The sequence below is a fragment of the Rhea pennata genome, chromosome 3 (assembly GCF_028389875.1).
Source record: "Rhea pennata isolate bPtePen1 chromosome 3, bPtePen1.pri, whole genome shotgun sequence".
In the NCBI taxonomy this organism is placed as follows: Eukaryota; Metazoa; Chordata; class Aves; order Rheiformes; family Rheidae; genus Rhea; species Rhea pennata.
This window is the reverse complement of record NC_084665.1, coordinates 55,803,265-55,822,280: the sequence shown is the minus strand read 5'-3', so window position 1 is coordinate 55,822,280 and position 19,016 is coordinate 55,803,265. Positions and strand designations below refer to the sequence as shown.

The following is a 19,016-nucleotide window of genomic DNA, read 5'->3' as shown; positions in this document are numbered from 1 at the left end:
GGGAATTGGAGCCTGACATGCACTTCCACTCTGCTTTTGTGCTAAGGCACTGCACAAAAAGATAAGAATAACAAATAGCAGCAACAAAAGCAGAGAAAATACAAAGATCCTTATGACTATAAAATGGAGCTTGGAGTTGGGAATTGAAGGGAACGTTTAGGTAACTCAAAAGGTAATAGCAGAGATACTGAACCAGCTCCTTGAGGAAAATGACATTGTTCATGGGCTTACTCTGATCCAGTTGAGGATCCTAGCATTTAAAATCTTCAGTTTCCAGATTAACACTATGCAGATGCACTTGAAAAACTCGACTCAGTTAATAATGGCGCTACTTATTCTAGGCATTATTTTTGAGCAGACAAAAAGGAAACTTGCCAAAAATACTTGCCAAATGAAATACACTTGAATGGGTTTTGCTTCAGTTTTCAAGCACCATGTGTACAATAATCCCAGAAAAACACATCAGTTCTTGTCTCCTTCCCTAAAAGACAGTGCATTTTATGTTTAAAAGGACCATTAAATAACTCCTATGCTGTAAGTTTCTGAAGATGTTGTTCAGATTCAGCTTCCATCAAGAGCTGTCACTCCCAGTGGTGGTATTTACACATCTTGATTTGATGATAGTCAGTCTTTCTATTTTAGTGTTGATTAACAAGAGCAGTTAAAGGGTCAACTCTTAAGCTTTGTCCAAAATAGAAATCAAAGTAGCTGACAGGACTTTGTTTGAACGGAGGATATAGTTGAAGTCTTGGGTGATACATTCATGCTGGTTAGTCAGTACAGTCCTGCTTGCTTTCTCTCTGATAAGAGATAAAAGAGAGCTGTTCTCTCTCTCTTTCTCTTTCCCTGTGTTGCTAAGGACAGTGAAGGATAGAGCTAGCCCTCTGTGCTGGCAGCTTTGAAGGGAGTAGGCATGATGCTTCAGATGGCAGCATGTGCTGCAGGCATTCAGAAATGTGGTAGTCCATCATCCTGCAGAACAGGATAATAGGACTGTCAGGATTACATAATCGTAGTAGGGGAGACTAGTCTAACCTCAGCCTTTGTGGAACCTGTTGGAGGGGAGCTGGGAAAAGGTTCTTGTTAAAATATTTACCTCATCTGAGTCCCTCCATGGCACTGAAATCTGTTGGTGCCTGCAAGGAAAAGGCACTCTTCATGCATTGCAAAGAAGCACTGTGTAAGGAAAATAGGGAATCTGAGGGAGCAAGCCAGAGCCTCATCTACCCAAAAGCCAATCCCATGGGCACAGCATGTTTCCAGTAAGCAGAGGTCAAAGATCTGAATTCCAAATATGGCTGCAGAACAGGACAGGGAGGTAGGAGTCCCATACGGCATACCTTGGTGTGGGTTGGGGGATGGATCTCATGCCACCTACATACTACATGGTGTGCAATAAATAAGTAGGTGGATTGAATGTCATACATACACACCACTCCTAAACTCTTATCTGACTGCACTGGTATCTATGCCAGCTGCTTCTCCACCTACCCAGAGGCCTTTTGGTTATGGGAACCCACAACTCACAATGATATTTTACTTCTGCAGAAATATAGTGCTTACACCCACCTTTGAAACTGAGTCTGTAACAGATGCTCTTTCTTGGTACCAAACAATGACCTGCTTTCTTAGGTAGAGGGTAGTCCTTTCTGTGTGTGTTATTTACTGAGAACCAGAAGCTGAATTAAGCAAAGACAAAGAATATCCTGCTTGTTTTTTGAGCAGGGTAAGATTTACCTGTAGCACTGGAAATGGCAACTGGTCTCTCCTGCTCTCATTGTTCTATTACCATCTCTGTTTGGAAGCCAGCAGGGTTCACCAAACTGTGGGCTGAGTTCCAGATATGAGGCATGTGCTCATACCACTCCCTTGGCTGCCTGATATTCCTTATCTCCCTTTTTCCTATTGTCCGTGTTGAAAACCTTAAGCTGATAAAAATAGGCCTCAATATTCACTACAGAGCCTGCTTCTCCTTCCAACTGATTTGCAGATGGGTACTTGCCAAGTGTCTAGTGACTCATTTATTTGGGAAAAAAACCCACCACAACAATGCAATATGCAAAACCACACTTTTCCCACTCCTATGTAAGAAACGTTTTCAATGGATGCCCAAACCTAGCTGGACAGAACAACTATTAGCAATGTGTTTACCTATTCTTCCCTGAAGAGTGACAGACAGCTCAAGGGCCCCATTTCCCATTTCCTTTTCCTTCTGGTAGTCACTCACTTTCTGCAAAGTAGATATGACACACAGGCTTGGGTCCAGACACCCAGTTTAGTGAAGAGAGCTTTGGTGGGTAGGAATGGGCCGAGCTGATGTAGACTTCAGTATTCTGTCCAGGCATGAGACATCCTTAGCATGAACCTGGAGACTAAAGCAAAACTATGCTAGGCTGCTTTGCTACTCTCTGGTCATGGACCACTTCATCCATTTACTCAGTGTAAAGCTATTTTAGACAGACTTTCTTGTCAGCTTGCAAATATTATGATCATTTAATCTGACCCCCTGCAGAGCAGAAGCCTAACGATTCTACCCTGTGAATTCTTCACTGGTTTGAAGACTTAGAGGAAATTTGCTTAAATCTCTCAACCATCTGCTACAATGCTCAATTATCTTGACAATTCAAAATTGCTTACTTCTAATTTAAAGTTTTCAGGCTTATGCCTCCCTGGTTTTGGATTCCATATGCCTTTCTCGTGCTAGATTAAGAGAGATGCAGCTGAAGGGATGTAACTTTGTTGCCTTTCCACCTATCATATTATCTGGCCTTGAGGCTGGGGCCAAAGGCCTTTAGACAGACCCTAAAGCACCAAAGTAGTCCTTTCCATCGTTGGACTAAAGCACATTAAGAAGTCCTCTGGAATTCTAGAGACTAATAAAGCAGCTTCAGTAGGCTGGAGCATCTGGCCTTCTACATATTTTCTTTTAGCACTTCCACCAACTGTTGTTTGCTCATATCTGGATTCTGTTTATATAGATTTTGCCCAGTCTGCTCTTTCTGGTAATGTTCATATTGTTGTATGTTTATGCAGAGAGGAAAAAACATCATGTACTGAAATATTTATGTGGTCTAAAATGACTTAATCTGAGACGATCTTCATCCATGCTGGAAACTCAAAGCACAACAATACGAAAACTGAAACTGACTCGAGAAGACAGTGAGACTTGCTGGGCGCATTAGGTTAGTCAGGCTGTTTGGAAAGACATGCAAAAAATAATTAGTACTATGTGAATATTGCAATCTGGAAATAAATTCATTTCCATAGCATTTGTGTAGCTAGAGACTAGATAACAATTCTTATAATATTTTTAGATGATTCCTGGATGTTACCATGGCACTTTCTCCCATATCCATTATGCTGGATTTACTATGGGTGTAGGTCTACTGACAGAATTTGTATAACTCTTAATGTTTCTGGGTAAGTGAAAAAGGGTCAGCCCATGACTTCACTTTGAAAAAAATATTTAAAGAAAATAGAAACTGAAGTCAACACTTCTGCCCCTAAAAGTGCACCTTGTATTTTTAACATGTTACACTAATGTAGCAGGATGGATATATATCACTATTCATTTTGATGGGAGTTTATACAGTTGTTCTTCTTACAGATAATATTTTGTTGTATAGTTAAAGTATTCTGGCTTTATTAAGTCAAAGGCCTGGTGGAATGATTCTGATAACAGATATATATGCTATATATGTCTGTCAATATTGAATTAAGTTGTAAACTTTCTAGCATAGATGAAGTAGGATGAAAGCAAGATTAGGCATAAATCAGCAAAACATACATCTTCACTGAGTATATTTTGCCAGTCTCTGTGCAATTTTCCAGAGATGCATCACAGGAAGTGTACCTTTGCTGCCAGAACGAGCAAAGACTGTGGAACTGGCTGCAGCTTCACCATGACCATGCTCCATGCTAGGATCCCCCAGACTCACCCTGCAAGTGCTGCAGCCTGTGGCTGCCCACCAGCCCTCTTCTGCTCCTGCCCACCACCTCAGCCCTATAGCAAGCCTCTGCCATGCATCCAGGCTTGCCTGCGGGTAGAAACTGTGTATGAGGAGTGTGCATCATCATCTCAGACTGGTAAGTGCCTGATCTACAGCCCCTGTGGGGCAGCAGAGACTCTTGTGTGACTGCATGTGAGGAGCCTCCCTCAGTGCTGCCCAGGAGTGCTGAGGTGTGCAGCAGGGTCAGGATCAGACCCTATGGGCTGGGTCCTGCAAACAGTAATTGCAAGACTGATGGAGGCAGCAACCCTGGACTGAGTGCTCTAGAGAAGAGTAACTCTACTGTGTTACGCAGAGTGCTTTTATAATCCAGCCCATTTTGTCAGCAGAACTTCACTAAGAAATAGTTTGTCTAGATTTTATTCAATATGCCCCCCAAACAGACACACAAAAAATCCTACGGAAGTGAACAGACCAAACTTGCTAGCACTTACTGTTGAATGTAATAGCACTCTGTGACTGTACTGCAGGAATGCAGTAGCTGCAAGTGGTCTAACTTCTCAGATGTGGGCTCTTGCAAGGTCAGATCCAAAACAGGGAGCCACTAAAAACAACCTATTCCCAAGTGCAAAGAGAAGAGCTAGGTTTTGTATGTTTAGAATCACCTGGGTCTGAAAATCTCAGCAGTGCTCCAGAAAACACTTTTTTTTTTATAAGCTCCATCTTGCTGAGTCCCTAGCTGAGGCATATGGCAATCCAGCAGTTGCTGAAAAGCCAGTGTGAAGGAATCGCAGAGTGAGCAGGAGTCAGGAGTCCCACCTCTTTGCTTTGAACAGAGGCAGTAAAAGAGACACAAGATGCCTGGGATGGATCAGTGCCTATCACTATCACTGAGTGCCTGTCTCTCAAAGAAGTACAGGAGAGTTTCTGTAAGGGGAGAAGCTGACATCCCACAAAGTCAAAAATTCATGGAGTAGTTCCAGTGAAGGATCAGGTTTACCCTGTTCCTTGGAAAGTTAAATTTCCTGACATTTCCCAGTGAATTGTCTTCTACAACTTGCCGACCCTAACACCTGCCCATGGTCCTCTTGATCTTTATCAATAAGCCAAAAAGCCGTTTTTTGTTTTCTAAACAAAAATCACTCTACCCTCCATCCTCTCACATACATGCCACAATCTAATCACTACCTACTTCCACTAGAGCATCCCACCATCTTGAACATGATACTGAAAAGCCCTGGAACAATTTATTACCAGACATGATGTTTTTCTACTTAGGAAGCAAAAATTAACAATCTTGGAATTCTATTTTTAAATAATAAATAGAAAATATTTATTTTACAGCATTTTCAAGATCATTTTGACAAAAAGGCAGTTTTCATCAAGCATCTGACAGACCAAAATAAAGTACTTTTACAGGAGGCTTCATAGCTGATACGACTACATACACAAGGTGAGTTCTTGCTCTTTAGATATATTTATGTATGTGTATGTTTCCAGTTTTAACAGTTACAAACTAAGAGCTAATATACTAAATCTCAAGAAAACTCCTACTCATGATATAATTACATTGCAGTAATAAAGTCAGTGCTTAATATGTTCAAAACAGACAGCTATGAAAACTACAGTACCTTGCCATACTGCCATCTCCCTCACTATATGAGCCTATTATGTTTCTTTTTTGTATCCACCTCATTTCTTCAAAGACAGGCTTCCTGGTACTAGCCCTGTGTTACTGACAATACGTTTTGGAAGGAGCACAAAGTATCTTATACTAAGATTATAAGAAGATAAAATTCATTGCTACTGTAGTGATCAGCAAAGAAAATACAGCATTTTTCTCATTGCCTTAATATGTAATTAGCATTAAAAAACCCCGACAACAACAAAAAAACCCAACGCAGCAAGCAGACAAAAATCAATCAACCAGTTGATCAACCCTCAGGTGTTTTTAGTTCGTTATAAAGCAGAGACATCAGCCTGCCAACAAAAACAAAAATGTAACTTTGGGCAAAGTCAATTCATGCTTTCCGCATTGGGATGATGATAGCAATTGGCTATTAGTCATAGTGAAAGGAACAAACATGATGAAAAGAGGATCAAGACTAGAGATTTCATCTGATTTTGGGCAGCAGCCAAATCTTCTGACACTTCTGCTATATAATTACATCAAAATAATGAAATTTGGATCTTAAGAGAAAAAAATAATGATTAGCAGCAGGACTTCTTAAAATGCAAATGAAAAGGAAGAAGAATAGAAATACAATGAAGTCAGAAAAACTCTGACAGAATTTTCACAATGAGCATATTTAAAATTTGTTTTTGTAACTTATTATCATGAAAAGATTCCTTAGAAATAACTTTGGAAATGAAGTGTAAAATAAAGTGTAAAATTATGAGACAGGTCTTCAGCTAAATTCAGCAGCAATATCAAAGTTCATAGCAGCTAAAATGCTGTCTTGAATATGTTATATACACATATGTAAATAAGGTAATAATAAATATAATTAAGTTCAAGCCACTGCAATTAGATCTGGTCTTTGAACATGCCACCAGGGAGTGTTGGATTAGGTCCATCTCCAGGAAACATATGAAGGATAGAGGAGGAGAAATGAATGACAGAACTACAACTGCCTAGAAGTGACTTTTAAGATGACAAAATTGTATATTAAATATAGGAAAGTGGAAGAGTGTAGAAAGAATACACAACTAAACGTAATAAACACATTAAAAGAACAGTTTGTAATAAAAGCTGGGTATTTATGTACACATTAAGCACTGATGAAAGTTCCTGCCTGGACATGGTTTTACTTTTAATTATCTGAAGCAAGAAAATAAATACTTTTTCCTGTCTCACCTGTATAGATTTATACTGGCAAGTGCAAGATTTCTAAAACAGACTTTTTTTTGTTTGTTTGTTTCTTAACCACACTTGCTGCAAACACTTAAAGTAACATGTTCTCAATGCACTGGTTATTAATACCATATGTCTGCTTCATAAAATATTTGCAAAATAAAGCACCCTATTATAAGGGTAACAACTGTCTGAGCTCATATATGAAAAAATGTGGTAGCACAGCATACAAATCTCCAAAGATCTATTGAATATTTGTAACAATGCGATATAAAACATGATTGAAACATAAAAATATTCATAGTATATTTATAAGACAGTCTTCCAGTGGTAGTTATTGGACATTACACTTCACACATACTGTACACACGCATACAGAGGCACAAACGTTCGCTCACTCTCTTGCTTCTAGACTGACTCTATGATCTCCAATATGGAATTGTCTTTGTTTCAGAGTAGTAATCATTGCGCTAAGTATACAGCTATTTTCCAATGTATTTGATTCAAAAGTAGCACAAAAGAATGATGGAATCACATGGCAAGTACATTGTATTAGGAAAAGTTAGTCAATAAATATTGTTCTGCTACAGTAAATGTTGTGTAACAGTTCAGCCACATGGTTTGCAATCTTATACAAAAGGGTGTTCTTTTAAGTCCTCATCATGTCACAGCCACTACAGCAAGGACTTTCCCCAGTAACCTCTCAAGTTTTAACTTCATGATAATCCTGTGCACAATCAGCACAAAAGAAGATCTCTTCCTCCCCCCAAAGCAGCTTAATATGAAGAACGAAATGTTCAGACAAAATTCATTAAGAGCCATATGCTTTCTTGTGCTCCTCTCCCCAGAAAATATTGCACATTTATACCAGCTATAGAAACCAGAAAAAAATTATTTATGCATATATGTCTCATATACAAATCACTTCATTCCTTCTCGCCACACTCGCCTTTCCAGCTCCTGGATTTGTTGCTTCTGTAGCAGACAGATTACAGTCATGAGATGTGCTAATGACTCCTCCCGGGTCACACTTCCCAGAGTCCTTTTCAAGCATTGCCAAGAGAGGGTGTGACTAGGTGTGATATTCTTTTCTGTGTGTTTATTCATTTTTTGCTATGGAAGTTGTCTGTTGGGTTTGTGCTTTGTTATATTTTCCTATCGTCTTCTCAAAGTACAATATTTTTAACAACTAGAGAATTTTGAGCCCTCAGAATGGATTTTTTTTTTTTTTTTTAAGTTCAGGATAAAGTTTTTGCCTTGTCGTATGTGACTTCCCTTTCTGCTTCCTCCCTCTCCCCCATCCTTGGGAGACCTTTCTCCCCAGGATCTCCCAGAGGGAAGCTGCCAAAGTCCTTCTTGCCCTGTATCAGCAGCGTCCCTGCTCTACAGGGTGGACGAGCTTTGCTTATAATCCCTCAGGATGACAGAGGCATAGGTCATGTCCGGGGGTGTGCAGAGCACCGACTCCGACACGGGGGAGCTGGGCACAGAGCTGCCTGAAGCCACTGAATCCCGGAAAGGGGAAGGGGGCGTCAGTGCCGGAGAGTCTTCCAGAGTCAGTTTGCTGGTTGCCGGCTCGTCCTCCTCATCCTCCTCTTCCTCTGGGTTCTTCTCGTAGACGTAGCCCTGGATGAGTTTCAGCTTTTCACTCTCTGCTTCCTCTGCTAGGGGGAACGCGGGCTCCTCACTGAAGGCTGTAGCCTCTTGGAGAGGTGGTGGTGGGGACTGCTGCAGTGTGGCCTGGTACGGGGGCCGCGCGCCGTTGCCCGAGCTGGGCGCAAGGAGTGCGGTGTTGAAGTCAGGGATGCCAGGGGCAAACTTGTTGACCACTCCTTGCAGCTGCTCCATGAGGGAGTGCGGCTGCAGAGGCAGGCTCTTGGGGGGCTGCTCAGGCAAGAAGAGGTGGGTCTCCTCTGCCGTGGCCGGCAGTGGGGGAGTCGTGGCCACCCGCCTGTGCACCACCATGGAGGGGCTACCAGGCTGGGTGAAGCGGATGGGCTCACTCTCCTGTTCCTCCACCACATTGTACAGAGTCTTGCTGCTGATGTCAGAAAAAGTCAGGCTCTTGCTTTGGCCATGGTAGCTTTTAGTGAGGGGTTTTATCACCGCAGTCTGATTGCACCCTGCCTCCTGGCTCTTCACATGCACTGAGAGTCTGTGCCACATATGTTGTCCCTTGGGAACTTGTCTTCCACCTGGTTCAGACCATGACACAGACTTTCCATTAGAACTATGAATAAAATAAAGATGAGTTTATTTGCATTTACATTATGCACACATGGGCAATATAACAAACAAGCCTACAGAAATATTGGCTGCTTTGCCTCATTAACCATCTCCCCCCTTACACCTTCCACCCCTAACTCTTCACATCCTCCCAGAGGAAGCAGGTAGAAATACTGCAGAGGGAAACAAGAATGTCTCTTGACAGCAGCAGTTACCACAATTTTCGTCCTCCTGGTTGCCCACCCCACAGCTGCTGTGGATAGCCTAGCACACAGGAAGGGTTTGAGGAAGGTTGCCTGTGTTGTGAACACTCTGTTTCAGTTTGTATCTAGGTTTGCTCACTGTACCTTACAGGGGGAAGAGAAGAAAACAAGTCACAGAGAGAGCTTTAATTAAACCTGATTAACAGTTTGGAAATATTTCCTATAAACTGTTGGAAGAAAAACAACCCACAGTCTTAGCCTTTGGCACTCTGGATAGCAGGAGAAACTGTTAATGACTCCCCTTTTCCTTTCTATTCGCTGGCCTGATTCACACTTAGAAATACATTAGCTGTTACAGAAATTGAGGTGTCCCAGGGCTTCCTTCAGGTAGGAGGCAAAAGTATGCTCAGCTCCTCTGACTGCTCATTCAGTCTGTTGGCCACATCTTGCTTTCCCATGCGTGACTAAAGCCCATGGATAGCATTCCCTGCTTCCCGAGTTCCTTTTGCTGTAGAGAGTCCTCACTGTGCGGTTAGGGCAGACCAAACGCAATTCTTCCCAAATGACTATTATTTACAAACAAGGAGAAAACGCTGGGATTGAAAACAGTTGGTTTGTGTGGGTGGGGGAACAAGCAGCAGCAGGATCATGGTGAGTCGAACCCTCTGACTCTTCATGCAGGCTGGATTCCTTCAAAATACTGGGGTGTTTGGCTGATTGAGAACCTGAGGGTTAAGGTTGGGTCTGAGGAATTGCAGTGTTTTTTGCATTTCTCAGCACCTTTGCAGGCAGCAGCACTCAAAGCAGAGTGATGTCTCATTAGCGTCAAATAGGGTAGAGAGCTGAATGTCAGGTAAGAGGATCAAGCAGTTGTTTAATTACAGGTCAAGCCAGTAGATATCATTCACAAATTATAACATACATCACCTGAGTGGAAACCAAGGTCCAGAGAGAAATTGTGAGATTATCTACACAAAGCAGCCGTATCTCAGGGTTTCATCCCTCAGGAGGTAGGGAGAAACCAAGGCTTACATTTCAGGCCCTGTGATGACAGTGCTAGTAGGAGGCAATATGGGTGGGAGGCTGGCATAGCTGCGCTGCCTTTTGGTACTGTGCACACCGGCAGCGATCACTTCACTTACATGCAGCCTCTAGTACCTGCCTAAATAGCTCACTTTTCCTGCCCAAACTCCAGCCCTCCTCATTTTCAAGGAGTAAAGAATTATCTGTTGACTTTTATAAAAAGTTAGTGGCCAGCTTTGGAAGCTTGGAGAAACTGGTACAACTTAGATATTGCAAATCTGGCAAAAGAGAAAAAGAAATATACACAATGATGTGGCATTTTTCTACTTAGCAGTAAATATTCCTGGAGAAAAAAAGAATTTAAGAGAGATCCAAACTGTGACATTCAGCTCCATTGCCAGACTCCAAACACTGGATCTGTGGCTCAGCATCTCTCTGGGAATTGGCCCACAAGAAAAGGCCAATCTAAAAAATTCTTAGCACTCCAAAGTATGTGCTTGTTAGGACCTGTTCCTGCTGAAGAATCAAACCTCTATATTATATTGATCAATGAAAAGATAAGAATGAAGGTTTAGAAGCATTCCAATTTTGATCAGAATGAGCTGTGCTATGATTTTTTTTGAAGTGCTATAAAAATAAGCAAATGAATGTAACTGTTGGAAGTAAAAGATTTTTAAAGTCACATTTTAACATACCAAGATTTACAAACTGTTCACACAGAAACACATTTTGTCTGCTTTGAGCTCAAAACAAGCCTCTACTTGTAGACATTAAAACAAGTCAAGTGCTTTCACACTGTATTTTGCTGATGCTGTAGCTTACAAATACTGCAAAAGGCTTTTCTGAAAAAATATGATTATCTGCTGTCTATTATGCTAAGTCCACTTCAACAACACGTACTTCTTCATATCTAGCTCTGGTTCATCATCTCACTTTTGAATGAAAAAAACCTCCTCACACCATCTGTTTAGTCCCTACCTCATTTTGTTCCCAAGATTTTGTATTTTGCATCAAAGGCAAACACTGCTATTTTAAGAAGCTGACTATCTCTTTCTTCAGATAAAACTTCCTCCTCTTCTGTTTGTTATTCTCCCCCTCACTCTCAAATTCTGCTCTTCTGGCTTCTTTTTTCTGTAGCACACTCCATCGTGTACTTAAATGAGACCAAGCCAACAGCTGCACTTCAGTCAAACTACAGAGAGACCACAATACCTAACCTTATTCAAGATTCTCCAGTTATCAACGTGCTCTAGGAGGAAAGCTGGTGCTGCTGGAGCCCTCGCCTCTGCTTGCCAGGGCTTACATTTCCCAGCTTTGTGATAACTAGCTTGTGAGCCACAGTGCCTCCCCTTGGGGTCACTCTGGAGATTTCCATTTGGACAGTCTTTCTTTTCTATTACCGTTCTTTCCTGCCTCTCATTGCAGCTCTTTCTCTGAACTCTCCTCACAGTGTCAGTGCAGCATTATCCTGTGGAAAATTCATGTGTGAGACAGTGGAAATGCCACAAACCTGTCATAGAAAGGCAGAGGCTCTGTCTGGTGGGGAGTCACACAGAGATTGACCTGTTCAGCCAGAATTCGCAATTAACATGCAAAAAAGCACTTATTATCCTGGAACAAAGACCAGCTGTCTGGAATAGTATTAAGTGACATTTAGCTGAAAAGCAAAGGTTGGGCTGGAAACACTCAGACCTGAACAGGGCATCCACTAAACTGGTGCAAAACCATGTTGATGATCCTAACTGCATGGAGAATGCACAGTCACCATTTTCTAAATGAGCATCACCTTATTTTTGAAGGAAACATCAATGAGAAAGGTAAAAATCAGAATAATCAGACTGGAGAAATGAGAGGAGGAATGTTTTGTCCTACACAAAGGCAGGAGAAAGCATCAAACCGGATCGTAGTTGGGGTAATGAGAACATGATGCTCTACTGCCTGACAGTGAGATGAGATTGACTGGTATTCTCTTGATTTTTTTTCGATAGAAAGGTTACCCACTTCATGTCCATTGTGTATTTATTCATCTCTTCTAACTTTCTCTCTGTTTTTTATTCAGTTTCCTACAGGATTTAGACTTCATGCTGACTGCTCAGAAGTGATGCAAATTCAGCTTCTATGAAAAAAAAATGATGAAGAAGAGCAGGTGATCTGTTCTAGAAAGGACAATGTGACATTCCTGTGGCAGTAAGTGTGTCATTTAAAAGATTAAGTCTTAATTTTGCCTGATGAATCAAGAGAGGCAAAATGATCCCTTGAAACTTTTCAACAAAAGAGACATTACAGATCTTCCCTGATTTAACCCCAAGACTTTACTTCTTCCTTCCCTGCTTTTCTTTTGTTGAGAGGAGAACAAAAGTGTAGGATGCTGGTTTTATAACCAAAGACAGGTATCAGAAAGAAATATCTCTTTTGCCTGGTATGTGATACATCAACACGGACTACAGCACAAGTTTCAGTGCAGAGAGCTCTGGTTTAACCCGACTCTGTTCCACCACCAGCAGGGTCCTTTTGTGGAGTTCATGAACTGACTGTGAGGACATTACTTTCTCTGATGGCCTTTCACCCCTGAATTATACTGCTGCAACTCCACAGCTCTTGTCAGAGAGATAGATCTGGCTAAGAAAACACAAGCATGCTTAGACAGGGTTGAACCTAACACCTTGTTATAAAAGTTTGATGACATCTCCTTAGAGTCACAAGGGAACTTAAGGTTTATAGCAATATCTACCTGGTGTAACATCCAAAGTATTATTTCTTCATATCCTTTCATCTAGCCCAAATATTCAGATGTGTTCATGGATATTTTATCAACATATAAAAGGTGGGCTTTCTTGTGATTTATAGGTAAGAATGTATACTGAGATTAGCTGAAGTTTCTCATTTTTCACAACTACTTTGCTAGTTTTTTCATATCTAGGGGGAATAAACAGTGGTATATTTCTTCTGTGGGATTTTATTTGGTATCTGAGTTCCATATGTGCAGGTCTGTCTGTTACTACTTTTCTTTGGTAATTCAAGCTAGTATTTCTAACACATGCATCAACGTTTACAACATACTCTCTGCATAAGAGTGATGATTATAAACACGAAAAAACTCGGTGAAGAACTTTTGACCTTAATAGTTATTTGAAGAAAGTCTTCAAATGAAGACATGAGCCAGTGGTCTAAGGTCATCAAGATACTGTCTGTGCAACTCTGATCCTGATTATTTCTCACCAGTGAAGCCTGAGACCCAGAATGCAGAGAATTAGGTGAACTTTCAATCCTTCATGCCTGAACCCCTGTATCTTTTGCCTTGATTGTTTTATACATAGTAATTTGTAAATAACACTATATGAAATGGTTAAATAGTACAATACTTACAGGGGGCTTTGACTGGATTAAATTTAGAAATGGACATATCGGGAAAATGGCTTTTCATTTAGGCAACAAGGTGTTTATTACTATGCCGCAGCTGGAGATGCTGCCAGGCAAAATGCTTGAGAAGGAGCTCTTCCAGTTTAAAAGGAAGGACAACGGAGCAAAAGAAGGGCCTTGCCGAAAAAGCATGCATGCCTTTCTCAGACCAAATAGCAGCTGCTCATGGGTCCCAGGCTAGGAAATCCAGTGGACGAATTTCTGCCCGACTTACTTAAGAAAGGCAGTTAACCACCAGCAAGCTTCCTGTCTGCTCTGCAGTCACATAAGCAGCAGCAACTCACCCGAACAGAGCTCTGCCGTTGTTCCCAGGAGCCAAGCTAACCAATTTAAGACTTAAGGCTAGTGCCTGTGCTGCAGTGCACTGCGGATATTTTGCTGGTATCTCCAGGGTTTCTTCCGTTATTGTATACACTTCAATACAGCCTTCGTAGCATCAGGTTCGATTAAGGGCATGAACTGGTTTTAACCCAGGGTAGCAATATCTCCCTGTGTTAAATGGGATCTTTTTCTCAGACCCATTCAGCAAGCTGCAGCAGTCACCTCTACCATTCGATAACAGAACAGGCCACATCCATTAGCATGTTCCTGCAAGCCCAGTTGTTTGGAGCATTGCTACTAGGGATTCGTCTGCTTTTCTAACCCAGGTTTAACTCTACAAATCACGTAGGAGTGAGGGAGCCATCATCTACCACAGCCCCATTACAGTGTATGCTCAGGGTTTTGTCTGATAAGCATCATTTATTATTACCTAAAAGAAAAAAAAATCACACACAATTTCAGTTTTAGTCCATTTACAATGTAATCTCTATCTCACTAATAAGAGGATGTCACAGCAGTTCGCAAGTGTGACTCCTATTCTCTCTGTGGTGCTGTATAGTTAGTGCAAAGTTTAGCCTCCCACAAGTGTTTCTGAAAATTTAAATTACTGAACTAACTTTTCCTTACCCCTCCCTTCCATTTTTTTTTTATTTTATTTTTTAGGACAAAATAAATTGCTTCCCTCACACATGGGAGATCCTGTTCTATGTAAATTAGGTAGCTACTTTAAATGTATCATGGAAACTGTTACACTAAGAGCAGGTATACACAAAATACAGGAAAACATAAGGTCGTATCACAGAGACACAACCTGAAGAGATTTAGGGTTGGTGTGGGAGAGCACACGCGAAGAACTGCCTGTTCTCACCCTCTGCTCTGCCACTGGCTTACTCAAATATGCCTTCTTATCTAGTTATTTCCGTCGTTAGTTATTATATGGCAAAAGTTTAACATTACTTTGATCTGAGACATACACAGGCTTTGTAATACACATGATCCTATCGATAATGCACTGTTTTTTTTCTCTTTTTTGAACTGAAATAGTAATAACATACAGACTGTAAGGTGGGTGCAGCAGCTACGTGTAGCCTGAACCGCTGAGGTTCGCTGTGACGTGCTCCTGGTTCCCAGTCACAGGGATCCCCCAGGACCGGGCCAGACCCGCTAGGCAAGACCCAAGGGCTCCCTTGGCCTCCGTGCCACAGTCGCTCTTTGGGGGAGAGCAGGAGCCAGGGCTGGTGGCAGAGGCTTTACAGCCATGCTAACATGCTGTTGGGCTGTTACCAGGTTTGCACATGGTTCCAGGAGCAGGAAAGTACTCCCAAGTCCAGAAGCTCAGGTATAGACAGTTATCCTGAAATAAACTGACTTACTTTTGAGTGCAACATCTGTATACCTATATAGGCACTTTTATACCACTGTATTCTGGGGCACAGGGGAGGGGGAATGTGAACACATCACTTCAAGATAGTTTACGTGTGACAACTTTAATATGTATAACAGATCATACTTACCCAGCTCAGCAAAGGTATGAGAATATTACACTGATAATGTGTATACATGGCTGAATACTAATTATAATTACTGGTATTAATTTTAAGTCTCATCTGAAATGCAGAAGCTATGTCACATTTCTGTTATCCATCTAATTATTAACAAAGAAAATTTGGTTTGCTAGTGTGTTTTGTTACAACAAAAAGATTGAAAATAAGCTACACAAATAATTTGGAGAAATATATTTGGGGAGCTTGTGAACTGTTTGTGATCTGTTGGCTTTGACATTATGAAAGTGTCTCAAAAAGCACAAAGCAGTGTTGTAGCTCCTAAGCTGTTCACAAAATATTTTGATAAGAATAACAAATAATTAGTAATGTGTTGCTTGGACAAAACAACTTATTCTAATAGATAATATGAAGTTCAGGATAATTAATGTTTTCTTTCCAGAAGAGTAAGTAAATTCTGCCAATGTTCAAGAAATTAAGATGAGAAACCTGTGAATCAAAGTGAAATTAAAACAGTGCTCTTACTAGTGAAAAAGAATTTGAATCTGTTTTTTTTTTGTTGTTAAGTAACAATTAGAAAATCTTCAGAATGAATACATATTACTGCATCACCCATGTAATTTTTTTAAGGATTATAAAATTAATGCACAGAAAAAATGTAGTGCAAATCATCATAGATACTTTGATGTCAATGGAGAAGCCAATCTGTAATATCTGAAGATGTGCCTCATGCTGCACATTTCAGTGAATGAGTATGGAAGTGCAGTCAATGACAATTCCTGAACTGAAACATTTGTTCAGGGAGGCTTTAAAAAGAACATAGTCAATACAACCTGAATATTGCAATGTTTTGAGCAAATCTGGAAAGCTTAGGAATATGGGAAGAAAATGGTAGAATAACATTAATTTAGGAACAGTTCAGGTGTTCCTAAAACAAAATAATCTGTAACACTGGAAAACTGAAGATCAACAACATTCAGCAAAATATTTCATCAAGAGAAATATTGCTGGGAAAGCTCTGGAGTTACTACTGAATAAGAAATGCTAATTTATGCATTTTGAATATGATAAAGACACAAATATAACCCCCAAATTCTGTATTCTGTGAACATTTTTGTGTACATTGCACCACACAATGACACACATATTAAGAAGTTTTTCCTATAAATGCTATTTAATGGTAATTTAGATAACAGGAAATTTGTTCTTGCTTTCTGTAATCCTTTTATGATTCTGATGCAAAAGGGTTTGGGACACCGTATTACCAGAAAGATACTGACAAACTGGAAGCTGTATAGAGAACAACAACAACAAAAAAAAGGGGGGGGGGGAAGAAGAGGGTGTATGAGGGGAAGGTAAAATAGCTAAATATATTTGATTTGTTGGAACAGCCCAGTAAAAGATTTTAAACAACTGAAAGGCATTAACCCCAAGGATGGCAGATATTTCATATAAAACACAGATGAATGACTGAATGCCCTAGGTGGAATTACAAAAGGGAAAATTATATTGAAACTCCAGAATATATTCTAGTCGATAGCTGTATTGACCATTCCCCATGGAACTGGTAAAAGCCTGTTGTTCTGGACATTTGTTCAAAAGAAAAAGTGCAGCCCTTGCAGTTTTATAGAGATAGCAAACAGCGAAGTCTTTCTCCCACTTTAACTTCTCAGACTCTTTGAGTCGAGAATGACTCCCTCAGTTTAAACAACACTCAGAGAGCCATCAGACTTGCCTTAACACGCCATTAGTGCTACTACCAGTATTTTGAATGCAAACTTAATTCAGTTGCCACAGAAAGCTTAGTCATGAGGCACCTCATTTGTAAAATGTAACTCCCTAGCATGCTATAATTGCTTATCCAGCCAGTAAGGCTTGTGGGTTATACGGGTGTATCTGAAAGTTTCCATGATAATGAATGGACAGATCTGGAAGAAAAGAGCCCGGAAACTCGAATATGATATTTCTGAGTTTCTTCATGTGATAATAAGTTTGCATTATTCTATTTTCATGGTTCTGCATTTCTTGACTTCTCCAGTGCCAAGTGTAGTGCACAGCAAAACACGCGTTTCATGTCCCTAAATCTATTTGCTTGTAACTGGACAGTGAGGGAAATTGTAACACCAGTAGTGATTTCTGGCATGTTGGGATAGCAAAGTAGGGCTTCCTCGAGAACGTCCAGACTCACTAGTTGCTGCAATCCTGCTGAATTTGGGTATGAGGCCATATGGTGGTGATGGGCATGCAAGGGCATGACAGACGCATGCCTTTGCACTGCTCATCCTGGGCTGGTGACCCCAGAAAGCTTATGGCATTAGCTTGCTGATGGAAGATGTAGCTGTCCCCTGGTTGTAGTGTGGTGCTACTGGGCCCCAGAAAGCACAAGCCCTAGCAAGAGAGAGAGGGCAGCCTGAGGAGCAATGTGCCAAAATAGCAAGCATCATGCTCAACATGTCTGAACTAACAGATCTGGGAAAATTCACATGTTTTTTAGAGCTTTTCTTATCTGTGCAGCTATCACAAGCATTCAAAGTCACATTCATTGGATGGAGTCCCACTAGAGGTGCTTCTCAGGCATGGATGAGGATTTTTTTTTTTACAAACTTAAAAGAAAAAAAATCCCAAGCATTGTCATGCAAAGATTTCTGCCTTCCTTGTGCTCATGATTTTTATAGCTCATCTCCATGTTTTGTGAATAGTATCTTTTGTTGCATTCTCCTTTCTTTGCCTCCTGATGTCATGTCTGTGTTGGACTTCTACTTCACAGTCGATCTTTCCAGATGAACAATTGGGAATCTGTGCCCTGGGAAACTGTAGTGCTTGTTCCATATCATAAAAGAAGGGCACATTGTTGTTGGACTGGAAATTAATGACAAAATGTTTGTCATGCTCTTCACACTGGCTTTTTAAATATTGACCTTCATGGGAGCAAATATGGTTGCTACCCAGGCCCTACAAAAGTGTCACTACTGCATTAAATATGTGTATTTCTTCTAATCTGCAGATCAGAGGGACAGATTGAATTAACATTATTGCTGTCTGTCCACAAATAGCATTGACTGTCAAAAGCATATCCAGAGCTAGAATGCATCACAGATTAGAGGAACTAAACAGCTGCTCTAGCTGTACAAATATGATATTTCTCAAAATGCTGTATAAGTGTATCAGAGGCAGATTTTCATCTAGTCACTGCACAACATTCCCCAGGGCAGGGAACAGGGCTGTTTCACATCTGTAGTTTCTCAGATAGAAAAGAGCATAAATCTGTCCTGGAAGAAGTGAGAAGAAGCCTTTCTGTTTCTGCAGCAGCTAATGTGGTTTCTCTGTTACACTGGTGTTTGCTTAGGGTGGGCAATTGTCTTTTTTTTTTTTTTTTTTTTTTTTTTGAGTAGCTGAACTTTGCTATTGTTCACTGAGTGGAGAATATTTTAGATTTTTAATGTCTTTTGTAAAAAACAATATTAATAAAGAATTATCTTCTGTAGTTAAAAATTGTTTAGGGTAACTTTTTTTTTCC

The 19,016-nt window shown here is 40.6% G+C and overlaps 1 protein-coding gene across 1 annotated transcript in view; it reads right to left on the bottom strand.

Moving 5' to 3' along the window:
- Window positions 1–8,187: 8,187 nt before the first annotated feature.
- The window catches only part of GRM1 (glutamate metabotropic receptor 1), a 188,197-nt gene continuing 177,368 nt past the window's right edge, over window positions 8,188–19,016 (bottom strand). Inside the window, exon 8 of the mRNA XM_062573714.1 lies at window positions 8,188–9,034. Within this exon, the coding sequence (XP_062429698.1) occupies window positions 8,188–9,034 (847 nt within the window). The remainder of the gene's footprint in view (window positions 9,035–19,016) is intronic.